At 42.4% G+C, this 14,674-nt stretch overlaps 1 protein-coding gene across 1 annotated transcript in view; it reads left to right on the plus strand.

Annotated features, from left to right (window-relative positions):
• The first annotated feature begins 3,398 nt into the window (after nucleotides 1–3,398).
• LOC117255883 (arf-GAP with dual PH domain-containing protein 1) overlaps nucleotides 3,399–14,674 on the plus strand; it is a 38,196-nt gene continuing 26,920 nt past the window's right edge. Inside the window, exons 1-3 of the mRNA XM_033625117.2 lie at nucleotides 3,399–3,894; nucleotides 8,179–8,309; nucleotides 11,070–11,161. Coding sequence (XP_033481008.1) covers nucleotides 3,807–3,894; nucleotides 8,179–8,309; nucleotides 11,070–11,161 — 311 coding nt within the window. The 5' untranslated portion in view covers nucleotides 3,399–3,806. The remainder of the gene's footprint in view (nucleotides 3,895–8,178; nucleotides 8,310–11,069; nucleotides 11,162–14,674) is intronic.

The following is a 14,674-nucleotide window of genomic DNA, read 5'->3' on the forward strand; positions in this document are numbered from 1 at the left end:
ATCACAGTGGTGCCTGGATAGTGTGACGTGTGTGGTTGTGCTGCTGCCGTGGTCCTGCCAGATGCCTCCTGCTGCTGCTGTTATCATTAGTCATACTTCTACTGTTATTATACACATATGATTATTGTCACACATGTATACTGCCAGATATTAATATATACTGTCAACATATTGTACCACAGTAGCCAGAACTATAATTATAATATTATTACTTTCATTAATGTTGTTGTAAGCTATTAACATTACCGTCTGTCCTGCATCTCTCTCTCCCTCTCTCTCTCTCTCTCTTTCTGTCTCATTGTGTCATATGGATTACTGTTAATTTATTATGCTGATCTGTTCTGTACGACATCTATTGCACGTCTGTCCGTCCTGGAAGAGGGATCCCTCCTCAGTTGCTCTTCCTGAGGTTTCTACCATTTTTTCCCCTGTTAAAGGGGTTTTTTGGGGAGTTTTTCCTTATCCGCTGTGAGGGTCCTAAGGACAGAGGGATGTCGTATGCTGTAAAGCCCTGTGAGGCAAACTGTGATTTGTGATATTGGGCTTTATAAAGAAAATTGATTGATTGATTGATTGCACTGGATGTGCTGAATGTGCATATTAAGGCAGTACAGGAGGAGGTGCACATTAATAATCCTCCAGGACTGTAACATGCTCATGTTTAACCCAAACAATGTGTCATGTGACTGCAGTTGGAACACGTTCTTACCACAAAAGAACCGCACCAGAGTTTGTTTGTAACCGAAACAACTGGACCGAGACCTTCTTGAAGAGGTGGTCTCGGTCCGGTTGTTTCGCTGCACACCTGAGTGTGATTGCTGTGTTCACACCTGCCCAAACAAACTGCACTTAGGGGGCAAACGAACTTGAGTTCAATTGAACCAACCCAAACAGGGCAGGTGTGAAAGCACCCTTACTTTATGGCCAGGTGCACTTCAGATCACACACTATATCTAGTTTAAATAGGGCCCAAAAAGTTTGCTTGTGTCCTTTATTCATTTGTGTATGTAAAAATCACTTGACTGATGCCATTATGCAACACACGCCATTATGCAAGACTGTTGAGCTGCTGATTATTATTAGTATCAGCGATATCAGGCGGAAGTGCTCCTTCTTCCCACCAGCCTGTGTATCTTATACTTTTCATGGTGCTAATGAGAGGGGAGGGATATTTGATTAAAGGACAGACACTGTATATGTAGGCTACAAACAGCACTGACAGCCACACCTGTACCAAACAGAACTAAACCACTATATTCATGGCAGGCAGAAAAGTGGTGAGCTGTTGCCACCTACTGACCAAACATGGAGCTACAACTGGCAGCTGAGTGTGAGGGATGCAGAGGCAAATCTACCCTCATATGAGCTGTAACGTTTAATCTAATTTCAGACCTTTAGTCTACATTTGAGAGGGAAATATTGTTCGCAACAACAACAAAAAAACATACACCACATGCAAAGACAAAATATGTGGACATCGACTCAAGTAAGGGATGTCCTCAAGATGCTGGTATCTGGGTGCTGTGATGGGTGCTGTGACCACCAGCCAGTGGTGCCAGCACTGGGAGCGGGCCTTACAACAATGTGTTGAGCAGAGGATTTTATTTTCATTTATTTAACCTTCTTTTAACCCGGAAGTCCCACTGAGATCGAAAATCTCTTTTACAAGAGAGACCTGGCCGAGGAAGCAGCCAATCAAAACACATTCAAAATGCAACAAATACAACATCGAAGCTAAACGCCAATAAAACCGAGGCCCTGCTCATCGGCTCCAAATCCACCCTCACCAAGTCACAACACACCCCAGCTCCACCCATCATCATCATCGATGGATTCCCTGTGCCCTTCTCCTCCCAAGTCAAGAGCCTCGGCGTCATTCTGGACAGCACCCTCTCATTTGCACCTCATATTAAAAACATCACCTGGACTGCATTCTTCCACCTCTGCAAATCATTCAGAACTTGGCCGCCTGGATCACCACCTGCACCAAATCATCTGACCACATCACCCCTGTTCTCATCCAACTTCACTGGCTCCCTGTACAATACCGCATCCACTACAAAACCCTTCTCCTCACCTACAAAGCTCTCCACAACCTCTGTGACCTCCTTTAGGAATACACCCTCCCGCACCCTCCGCCCAACCTCTGCTGGACTCCTCACCATCCCCACCTCACGCCTCAGTACCATGGGTGGTACATTTACACCTACACTACATTAGCCTCCTGAGACCTGTGTCCTCATATGAGGATGTCACATTTTGGGTTTACTTGATCTTAAACTTATTATGGAACAGCCTTCCTGAGAACCTGAGGGCAGCAGAGAGTGTTGATATTTTTAAAAGCAAACTTAAACCTTTTTAATTTGGCTTTCAATTGAATTTTACTTATTTATCAATCTGCCTTTTATTTTCTATCTTAGCCTGTCCTACTACTCTTCTGTTTGTTCTATTTTATTGTTTCCTCTTTGTAACCGTGCCTTTTTTGTCTGTTTTACTTCATTACTTTTACTCTTTTACTCACTTTATTCTATAGTACTCTTTCCTTTAATATATTTTTATATTTTTACTCTATTCTTTTATGTATTTTTAAATCTTAATTTTACCTCTGGTGTTAACCTCATTGCAGATTTTCAGAGTTATGATGGCGTTCCTTGAGTTCCTATTTTTAATAACTTACAATGCTTAATGCTTTTTTTTGTTCTGAGTATGTGAAGCGCTTTGTGTTACATTACGATGTATGAAAAGTGCTACACAAATAAAGTTTGATTGACTGATTAAACTTTATTCTACTTAACTTCGTGGACACTTTTTTGTGCCTTCTTCTTGTGGTAAGAGCACAATACACTAATCCATGTAAAAACAAGATGGCAGCCATCTCTGCCAAGTCAGTTTGCAGCTGATCCTGACACAAAAGTGGACAAAACCTGATCAAATTTTATGCTTGAAACTTGTTTGATATGGCAACAAATTTGACCAATTTTAGCAACAGTAACAAGCTAAAATACTGTTAATTAGGAAGTACTCCTTTGAAGACATAAGGACTTTATTGTTTGTCTCATTTGAGGACACTGGGACTTAATTTTTATACTTATTATGGGTCCTACTGATCCCAAACAGACAGGAGAAATGAAAAATGAATACCAAACAAAAGTCTCAGGAGGATAGACTGACTCATAAGATGTTGAAATGTGGCTTAAATGTGCATTTGCAACCTTTAAACTTTACAGTCAACCACATTCCTTCATATTTATAGCCTGAAAACATGAGTTTTAATCTTGTAGGCCTATTAACTCATAAACTTTGAGGAAACCTGGAAAAAAACTGGGCGCCGGAGTAAAACACTCTGTGATCTAACCTCGAATTATGCGGAAAAGCAAGTTTGAACAACCTCTGCATTTCACTTCCTAGTGTAGGGTTTCATTCCCGGCCACACACACCTCCTCTGCGCACAGGCGGGCTTGTCGCTGCGATTTGCCTCCAGACTTTTGTCAGGACGCGTGTTTCAGGCCACCTGAAAGGTGTCAGCACTGGCTTTTAGGGGCCCCGCAGCAAAGGACAAGAGAGAATGGACGTTTCCGTGCAAACTTTATGAAGAGGCCTTGATTTCATTCGTCTGTAATCGGAGGGAAACACCTCGCCTCTGCTGAGGGCGCGTACCTGTGCGGACTTGCCCACAGCCCGTTAGGAGGGACTCCAGTGGGGGAGTTAAGGCCGAGGAGACACACCTTACCCCCCACCCCCTCCCCCACCCTCTCTGTCTGTCTGTCCCTCTCTCTCTCTGAAAGCGGAGGAATCTGAAAACTGAAATGTCGGCAAATGACAGATCAACGCGAGCACTGAGGGAGATCCTGCAAAATCCTGGAAATGACGCTTGCGCAGACTGTGGCGCACCCGGTAAGACTTACCTATCCTAAATAGCTGTAAAATGTAGTGAACAGGGAAGTCAAACTTTGTAGCGTATCTTGGATCGCTGAGATGTGACGTGCACGCGGTGGCGGTGCGGATCATTCACCTGTGCCAACACAAGATATCCCTCAAAACATTTTTACTGTTCAACCATTGCAGCCAAAAGTACTTCACTGCTGATTTGGCCATAACACTGTAAGTGCCAGACGCTCCTTGTGTGCACTTTGTTATCTGACCTTAAATGTGTGGCAAGGTGAGTCAGGAGCTGAGAGGAAGAGCTTCCCCAGAGAGTACTTGGGCTAACAGCGCAGGTGAAGCCTTTCTCTGAGGTGGAAGCTGCAAGAGAAGAAGCTCTCACAGTTCAAGTCTCTACATGCAGGGTGAAAGGCTTGTACACACCCTCACCCAGTGCTTTTAACCCACCCAAGGAGGTCCTGTATGCTCAGTTAGACATTTCACATAAGAGTAAGTTTACTGCCCCACAAAGACAGAGCAGGTTACTGAAGAAGAGAATTTGACTTAAAAGGGTTTAAAGCAGTGACACTCACCTTGTAGGGCTGAATCTGGTCCCAGGTAGGGTGCTGGGTGGCCCCTCAACTATCTTCTAATTAACCATTAATTATTCACGCTTGGAACTGTTTTTGTATTTTTTATTTATAACATGCTAGAGTGCATAAAAAAACAACAATGAAAAACATAGGGAGTTTTTCCATTACCTGCTGTGAGGGTCCAAGGACAGAGGGACGTCGTACGCCTTTAAGCCCTCTAATAAAAAAAATTAAAAATTTTGCAATATGGTGAATATTGTGATAAAATACATTGCAATTTATTACCTGTTTTCAATTGTAAATGATGTCCCCAAAGGAAAACTTTGTCAACATCTGCATTATCTAATAAGAAAGTTTTCAGTCTCCTCATCTCACTTCAGCCATTTTTTTTTTGCAGCAAAATATATGTAGTGGACTGAAAAAGCAACTGCGTATATATAATTCTAAGTAAATTTAAATAATATTAATAATTTGCATAATGAAATACTTGGCATTGTGTGACAATACAGTATTGCCACAGAAAAATATTGTGATACTATAGTGTATTGACTTTACCCCACCCCTAGTTAGCACTGGCGCCTCACAGTGAGAGGGTTCAACAGGGATTCAGGTCAAGAGGGTGCTGGGTTCTGAACCCGCCAGCCCCCTGTTTTAGCGTGGGGTTTTCCCTGGGTGCTCCAGCTTCCTCCCACAGTCAGACATGCAGGTTATCTTAATTAGTGACTTTAAATTGTCCGTAGGTGTGAATGTGAGTGTGAATGGTTGTCTGTCTCTACAGCCCCTTTTACACTGCCAGATTTTTGGCGAATGTTGGGCCGTTTTGCCGGCAAGCTGCGAGCGTTTAGACACACAGAGGCGGAATTGCGAGTTGATCCGAGGTGCCCAATTTTCCACCTCGTAGGGTAGACATATTGGCAGAACCCTTTTAGTTTAAACAGACTGAGGCAGCCTTCCGCAACGGAAGGGGCTGTTGATGACTTGTGGGAGGAGCTGTTGATGACGCCACACGTGTGAGTCACTGGCGGTGGATAAACAGGAAACAGCTGATAGCAGGAATTAGCGAGCAGCTAGTAGCAAGAGGGAAACACAAACCTGACAGACACTGTAAAGATGAGCAACTGGGGAGATCTGTCTAAAAAGAGCTTATGTGTCAGCCCTGTGACAGTCTGGTGACTTGTCCAAGGTGTAGCCTGCCTCTTGCCCAGTGTCAGCCAGGATAGGCTCCAGCCCCCCTTTGACCCTGAATTCGATAAACGGTCATGGATAATGAATGAAATGAACAAATAGAGGATATCAGTCAATCACAATGGGTATTTTTTCAGTTAGGCTATAGATAAACTTTTTTAAAAAAAAAAAAAAACATTATGTAGCCTAAATTTAGCTAAAAGCTAACAGTTGCTCACCAGCTAACCCTTACTTGATATGGCTCTGTAGCTTTAGCCGTATAGACTACCTCTCTTGACTGCAGTTGGGCTTTGGGAAAATTTTATCTCAGTTTTGTAGTAACTGCAAACATAACATGCTGTTGATAGGCCTAACAGACAGCAAAAAGTCAAATTCTGGTTCAATTCCATTGAATCAGGGCCCTGAGGCACCGTGTTGCTGGAGTGAAGCACTGCAACAAAATAAAAATAATATCACTGCCGGGAGTTATCTCTCCATCTTTTATATCTGACTTATCTAAGTAAGGCTGACTGGCTGCACATCTTCTGATACTTGTGTCTATTGAGGAGCTCGACTTCCCAGGTTATGTGACTTGCTCAACAACAGCTTTCTCTGCCAAGTGCTAAGATTTAACCCCTCTGGTCACATCGTGGCACATATTCCTGTCATTTCCTCTGTTCCTCATGTTCAGAGACGGGCATGTATGGACTTGTTCGTTTTTATTCAGCTTTCTCCCCGGTGTTGTCAAATGGTGATGTAGCAAAAAAATAAGGCATAAGTATTAACCAGCCAAGCATGTAGCATTTCTAATCTGCAGTAAATGATTGGAAAATTAAAGAATGTTCTGTTCTCTGTACTCAGACATCTGTGATCTCTGGTGATAAGGTACGTCTCTCTCTCTCTTTCTGACACACACACACACACACACACACACACACACACACACATACCGATGCTCTGTTTACTGGCAAGCTGTAGAATGCGTGTCAGGAAGATAAGACAGGTGTGGTCAAAGCAAGGAAAACATTTCTGGTATATCAGTGCTCAAGAAGAATTTATTGTCGTAGCAGTAATCTGCTCATGAACATAAAGTTTATACAACTGAGTTGCCCATAAGCAAAGCACAGAACCCCAAACTCTTCCTGAAGAGGCAAACACTACAGTCCAAATACTTATCTGATGTGAGGCTCAGTGCAGCTTGAAAAGTACATATGGGAACTTTAAAATTCAATTTTTGAACAAGGAATGTGTATTTTTTAGGGATACACAATGTTGGATATCCGATATCCAATATGCCGATTCATAACAACCTATTTGACGGATATCCCCACCTAATTTTAGTGATCATAAAGTCTCTACTGTAGCAGAATTAACATCATATTAGAAAAAGAAGAAGATATACTTTATTAATCCCAGTGGGGAAATTCCACTCTGTTGTCATATACACCCAGACGCATACTGTAACACACACACACATCAGAATCAGAATCAGAATCAGACAAGCAGGAGCGACTGCAACAGGCTGCACACGCACATGCACAACAGGACCTATACATACATTAAATGGAGAGATGTCAGAGCGAGGGGTCAGTGCCTGGGAGGCAAACTGGCGCCTCTCCAGCTACCAGTCCATGCTCCATATTTTGGTCTGGAAAGGGGCTTGAACTGGCGACCCTCAAGTTCCCAACCCAAGTCCCTGTTATGGTGATGGCCCACCAGCAGATGGAGACATGAAATACAGTACTTTTAAATATATGTGATATTCATTCATTGTGCAAAATTAAGAAAAAGCATGTTGGCCAATTCTGGTAGTTCATTTTAAAGTGGTTATTGGCTGATACCGATGATGTATCAATATTATTAGCATGTTGACCGATTCCGATATTTAATTTTAAATCCAATATCGTCCGATACTGATGACGTGTGAGTGAGTATTTTTCACAGTATATTAACTGTGTGCTGTGATGGACGGCCTTCCCACTGTTGGTTGTTAATGGTCTGCTAATGTTAGGGGTTTGTTTCTTTGTCATTTTTATGGACTTTTGGTTTTGGTTGGACATAACTAATAAACTGAAGTCGTCACCTCAGGGTTTCACCTGGAAAATTGGTTAACAGAGAAGATAGCAAGTAGCCTTTGCTGTGAGATGGAATGCCACTGCTTGTTTTCCTGAAGCCAAATAAATCTTATATTTAATAAAATGTAGTCATTTCATCTGACTACACCTTGGTGTCTCAGGACTTGTGATGGTAATTTTGTCATTATTTTATTTGGCTAAGAGATGAATTCATTTATCAAAAAAAAGACTGTCATCTATAGAATCAATCAATAAATAAACAAGTTTTAGTTACAGCCTTAAATCCGAGTCACACAAAACATGTAGGTTATGTCTTGACTTCCTAGACTTTATATTGGATAATGATAAGGATTCCTCTCTCTTAGCCCATCCATGTTTTAATCCATGTCATTGTTCTGGCCCCTCCATGCCCACTTCAGAATCTCCCTTCTTGTCCATTTCTCCCATTCATCCCATTTGTTCTCTGTCCATCTTGTTCTTTGCAGATCCCAGCTGGGGCTCCTGCTCCTTGGGTGTGTTCATCTGCCTGGCCTGTTCTGGGATTCACCGCAATATCCCCGATATCAGCAAGGTCAAGTCCCTGAGCCTTTCACACTGGGAGGACCACGAGGTGAAGGTGAGACCACAGAGCCAGCAGCATCCTCTCCTCAGTGCTATATATTTTAACAATGATCTATTTCAGTATGGTTTTTTTTCATGAATATCAAGCAGCTGAGATCCAAAGATAGCATTTCCTATTCCCCAACCACCCATAATTAAGCCCAGATAGATCCCTAATTTGGACCAAAATGGACCGAATAATAGTGACTGAGACCTTTGTTGTTCTTCTTGAATTGCATCTTTTCAATGTGTTGGAGGGGTTGCTCTCACTGTATGGAACTGTGGCAGTTATTTGAAAAAGCTGGTTGGGTGACGGATTACGGGGTACCAGGGTTGCTGCTACAAGCCATCTGGTCCCTGCATGACCAAAGTGAGAGACATACTCGGCGTAAAGTCAAACACGTTCTCGGGTAGGTGTTGGCCTCTGCCAGGGTTGTCCGTTCTCACAGATCCTGTCAGTGATAGTTATGGACAGGATCTCACGGCGCAGCCAGGGGGTGGATGGGGTCTGGTTTGGGGACCTCAGAATTGCATCTCTGCTTTATGCAGATGATGTGGTTCTGTTGGCTTCATCACACCGTGACCTCCAGCATATTCTGGGGTAGTTTGCAGCCGAGTGTGAAGCAGTCGGGATGACAGTCATCACCTCCAGATCTGAGTAGTTCTCCGATGGATTGCCCCCTCCGCATTGGGAGAGTTACTGCCTCAAGCAAGGGAGTTCAAGTATCTCGGGTCCTGTTCACAAGTGAGGGTAGAGTGGAGCATGAGATGGTACGGCATCTGCAGTGATGCGGGTGTTGCGTCCGACAGTCATGGTGAAGAGGGAGCTGAGCTGGAAGGCGAAGTCTTTGATTCACTGGTCCATCTACGTCCCAACACTCACCTATGGTCATGAGCTCTGGGTATTGACCAAAAGAATGAGATTGTGGATACAAGCGACAGAAATGAGTTTCCTCTATGAGGTGTCTGGGCTCAGCCTTAGAGATAGGGTGAGGAGCTCGGAGATCCAGAGGGAGGTCGAAGTAGAGCTGCTGCTCCTTCACGTCGAAAGGGGTCAGTTGAGGTGGTTCAGGCATCTGATCAGGATGCCTCCTGGGCACCTCCCATTAGAGGTGTTCCCGGCATGTCCCACTGGTAGGAGGCCCTGGGGCAGACCCAGGACCAGCTGGAGGGATTACATATCTTGTCTGGCCTGGAAATGCCTTGGGGTCCCCCAGGAGGAGCTGGAAAGTATTGCTGGGCAGAGGGACGCCTGGGATGCTTTGCCTGGCCTGCTGCCCCCCGTGACTTAGCCCCGGATAAGCTGATGAAAGTGGATGGCTGGATGGGTGAATAACAGTTTGTTTTGTTAACATCCAGCTGCCACCCTCTAAAGTATTAATGTGTACCTCAAAATTTACAAAACTTCTGTATACTGACTTGTTATTAGGCTGAGCAATATGGAGAAAATCAAATATCATGATATATTTGACTGAATACCTCAACATCGATATTGCGATAATATTGGGGGTTGACTGTTGATGCTTTCACAAATTGTTTACACAATGAGATTTTTGAAAAATAATCATCAGTAATGTGGATATAATGACCAAGTGGGTGAAGGCAAATAATAAAACAGCTAAACAGTCGGTTCAGCCCAACTTGTAACATATGATCACAGTGGCAAAAATCGTGTTTGCTGCTTTGTTACTTATTTCCAGTCTGGTTTTTGTTGTCCTGTACCATGGTTACATAATAAGTCTAGTTTTGCTTCTCAGTGAATAATATTTGGCTGGAATAAATACTTCCTCAGCACTTCTATCACCAGCTAGGCTCTGAGATGTTGTGACACCCCACTTCTTGCCTTCCTTAAATAATATTTTATGAGCTTCCCCTAAATGGTGACTTTTTAGATTTAAGGACACTCCACTGACTAAAAATATGTCAGGCTCGGTGTGTCTGTAATATCTGTTCTCCTCTGGCATTAAGAAGAGAAATGTGCTGTCAGCCTCTTCTGTCTTCCAACAGAATGAAAAATATGGCTTAAATGACCCTTAAACACAGGAACAATAACAGCTGTCCAATGCTGAACGATTCTAAACAGGTTTTTTTGCCCTTACAAACCTCACAGTGTACGCTCAGGGAAGACCTGTATGATATTGTATTCTCTTTAAAGAAATAGTTTGACATTTTTCAAAATAAGCTTATTGACTTTCTCGCTGAGTTAGATGAGAAGATCAATACCACTCTTTTGTTCAGGTTAGTATTAAAGTTAAATGTTTTCCAAAGTTTTTAGATACTGTATCACATCATAAGTCCTGCGTCATAAAAGTGATTACAGTACATGGTATTTCAGGTCTAATGATGGATGACTGATCATACTACAGTGCTGATTATAGAAAAGTACACTATTGACAGAATACTACAAAAAGTACCAATTAAAATGCAACCATCATTAAAGGAAAAAAGTTTTTATTTTTTTTATTTTGGAGTTTTTATGGGGAAATAAATCACAGGCACATCAGGACATCGCATTCTTGCCCAGAACATTTCCCAGTGTTCCTGAAACCGGCACCAGATAATAAATGATGTTGGTACTTTGCACATCTTTATCTGAAAAACATTTGTCACATTTATCATGTCAGCTCCCTGATTTATGTGTTTATTGTAACATTTTTAAGACTGTATTCCTGTTGAGTTCAGTCTTCTAACTGTGAAACTGGCTGGCAGTGTTTCAAGGTGTCATTCGCCCTTGAATAATCTGTTTTATGCCATGTGTGTTTGTGTGTTTTATTAGTTCATGGCTGAGAATGGTAATGAGCTGATGAAGAGTAAATATGAGGCTGCTGTTCCCGTCTACTACTACAAGCCAACCCACAAAGACTGCCAGTGAGTAACCTCAGCAATACACACACATAAAACATAACTGCTATAAATGTACAATTTTTAAATGTTCTTTTTAAACATAGTTTTTAATTTAATTTTATTTTATGCTATATTGTCAACAGAGTGTGTTTGCATACAGAAATATACTGACAATGAGTTACACTTAAAGACCCCCTTCAATGAAAATCAAGTTTTGTTAACATGTTCATATTGTGTTCATACAAGACATATCATGAGCAAAGTAAGCGGTCAGTGCTGTGGCTGAGCATTTCTGCTTTGGAACTAGTGTACCAATGACAATGTCAAAAAATCGGGTTCAGACTTCCAGGGTTTGTGACATCACAAAATGGAGGACCCAATCTCATCAAATTGTGAGGTGTCAGAGGAAACGCCAGGTGTGGCTACATATTGGTATTTTACAAGCTAGTTTTCTGTTTCACTTCAACTTGTCAGAGCTTGTACAATGTTATCGAACATTAGCCATCAGGTGTTTGATAATGTAGTCAATCCAAAGGCTCTGGTTATCTATGCCTATTATAAGCAGAGGTTTGTGTGTTTGATGAGCAGAATCAAAGGTGAGCAGGTTACACTCGGGCTGCAGATGGGTTTAGTCATAAAGTGTATAAAAATAATTGGCATAGCTACTATGACGTCACCCACCAGTTTGTGGGTGGCTGTTGTTAAGCAATGAGTTTGGCATTTTTGCTGTCGCAATCTTGGATTTTTGCAGCTAGAAGTGAGCATATTTTGACAAGAGGGTGGAGCTGGGGAGGAAGGAGGGGTGGATCTGACTCATAGACTGTGATGGCATCACGCAGACAGCTTGTGACTCAAAGTGGCCACGCCCTTAATTATGTGTAACTTTAGGCCATAATGACATTTAAATTGGTGAGTTATATAAAAATTCAACCCCTTCTGTACTGACCCGGTCTCACTCCGAAGTTGTCAAAATTCGGTGCTTGGGCAGTGAGTAAGCTGTCCATTCATGTCGGCATGATACTTGGCCAGTCGGCGTTATTGTTTTATGGCACCCGGTGGTGGGACAGTAAGAAAGTTAGGGAGGCGGAAGTTCGAGTATCTGGTTGATTGGTTGAACGACCACCCACTTTCACCGGTATCAGCCAGGTGATTGCCTCCAGTAAAGTACTATTCGGACGGGATTAGTTTTATATAGGGATGTGGACTAATGTCAGTTTACTACAGGATGTCTGTAATATAAATGTCCGATTCGCACGGGACAAGAAATCTCCGTAATTCTACCAGAGATGGGAGTGGTAACTCGGTTTGCGCCCTGGTGTCACCTCCCTGATGGCATGTGCGTGCTACGTTGTTTCCTGTAAGCATCCCATGAAGGATAATAATAGTTAATGATTAGCCCAATATGAAATATTGCCCATGATCAGGATTGTGTGTACACGATTAGCAATATGAATTTATATTAGGCCTACCTAACACAACCAGAAGTCTCGTGGCTCTAAAAAGTGCTTTCTTCTCGACCTTTTTGATTGGTCTCCCACGTAGGGCTATGCCATCATTAGAAGAATGTCCACTATCACGATTGCCGACAACACCGAATGCTTCTTCAAGTGCCTCCATCATCGAAAAAACGCGGAAAGCTAGTTGTAAATGCGTAAAAATGGTTGTAAACAGGACATGATGAAATATTTACATTTTTACAGAGGATCGCGTTCGCATGCAATTAATATACCCGAGGTATTTTCTCCGGACCGTTTTACAGAAGGTAAAAGTCGCCGTAATTTTTACCGACATTATCCGTAATGGTGACAGACATAGCACGTTTGGACGGGACTAAAATCCCTGGTAATAATGACTTTACCCCACGTCTCCACGTTTAACTAATCTCGTCCGAATAGGGCTTAAGATTGTAAAGCCAAATCCTGTTCTTTCTCCTTAACCCAACCACGTGCCTGTGTTGGCTAAACATAACCATGTGCGTTTGTCGTCAAAGGACAATAACATCAATTCACAGTGTTGTACCAACGTAGTACTTTAAAAAAACAAAAATTAAGAGACTGTATTCAAACGGTGCATTTCCTGTGAAAATGGAGGTGTATTTTGAAATAAGACAATGCATGTAACAGGCAGAACTTGATACGGCGTCCCAGAATGTCAACAACCAACACACCCAGGGTACCTTACACATCGTATCTCGACGTGGAAAGTCCATGACCAAAAGTCAATATGTCATGAGGTTTGAGAGCGAATGTGTCTGTACAGTTGTCATGAACGGGTAAATAAGCTAGAGACCCCAAACTGTTTTTTGCACCACATTCTAAACAAAGTTGGGCACTTTAACATGGGGGTCTTATTGGCTTCTGGAGCCAGCCTCAAGTGGCCATTAGAGGAACTGCAGTTTTTTGCACTTCTGTGTTGGCTTTTTTTTTTTTTTTTTCAGCCCTCGAGTTTAGTGCTTGGGTTCAGTTAATACCAGGAGTGGAACTTTAAGAGTGAACTAGGAGGGAGAAGCACTTCCATATCCTGTAACACACTTTTCTTTGCCCTGATGTTACTCATCAGTTCTGATCTTGACTGATTTTTGTTTTAACATTTGAGTAAAACTTTATTAATATAAGATTTTAAAAGTTCCCTTCATCAAATGATGGTTTCACAGGGAAGCTGACTTTCTAACAATGTAATGTTCTTATTTACCTTTGAAGGTTGTGTTTCTGAGCTTGCAGGGCTGAAAGCTCTGTCCTTCTCACAGCAGCTAGAAATCACACAATGCCTTTGGAAACCATTCAGCTCCCCATGTACTTACCTTTAAAATGTTTCAGAGTGAAAGACAGACATATTCGGCCCCTTTGACAGCACTCTACTGGAGCACCTTTTGGCAGCGACTCACATGTTCTTGGATATTTCTCTATTGTGTGATTTTCCGCTTCTCCACCAAACTGATTTGCTCAAGCTTGGTCAAGTTGTAGAGGGTGTGTCTGTGGAAAGGTTGCTCCCTCAAAGTCATTCCAAAGATTATAAATGGGATTCAAGTCTGGGCCTTGACTCTGCTATTCAAGACATTTTTGGCATTCTGACTCTGACGTGACTCCAGTAGACCGGCACCATGACAGTAAAACTGATAATAGGGATTATACTGCTGGATGTTGTTATCAGGGCATCATCATCTTGGTGAATCGCTGCTGTAGTCCTGTTGTGACACTGATTCTGGCTGTCGGTCAATGTTGGGCCGTTGGTAAACATCCGTGGCCTTTGTCGCTGTGGTGTTTACTGCACCAGTGGCCCTCATTGGTGGTAGTTGCCTTTTTTGTAGTTGGCATTGGAAACTGCGGAGCCTGTCAGTGAATTAAATCCCTCTGATTGGTAGTTCAGTTCAGCGCAGGGAAGAGAAATGGAAGTGAAGAGAGTAAACAAAGAGCTAAAGTCAAGAGGGAGTGAGACCAAAATAAACTTGTAATGCAAGATAAGATTTTTTCTCTTTAGCCATTAAGCTTTTCTGCAGAAATGTTTCTTGATGGTTTGTGTTATTGTTCACTGGCACAT

Source organism: Epinephelus lanceolatus, chromosome 3 (assembly GCF_041903045.1).
Source record: "Epinephelus lanceolatus isolate andai-2023 chromosome 3, ASM4190304v1, whole genome shotgun sequence".
NCBI classification, from domain to species: domain Eukaryota; kingdom Metazoa; phylum Chordata; class Actinopteri; order Perciformes; family Serranidae; genus Epinephelus; species Epinephelus lanceolatus.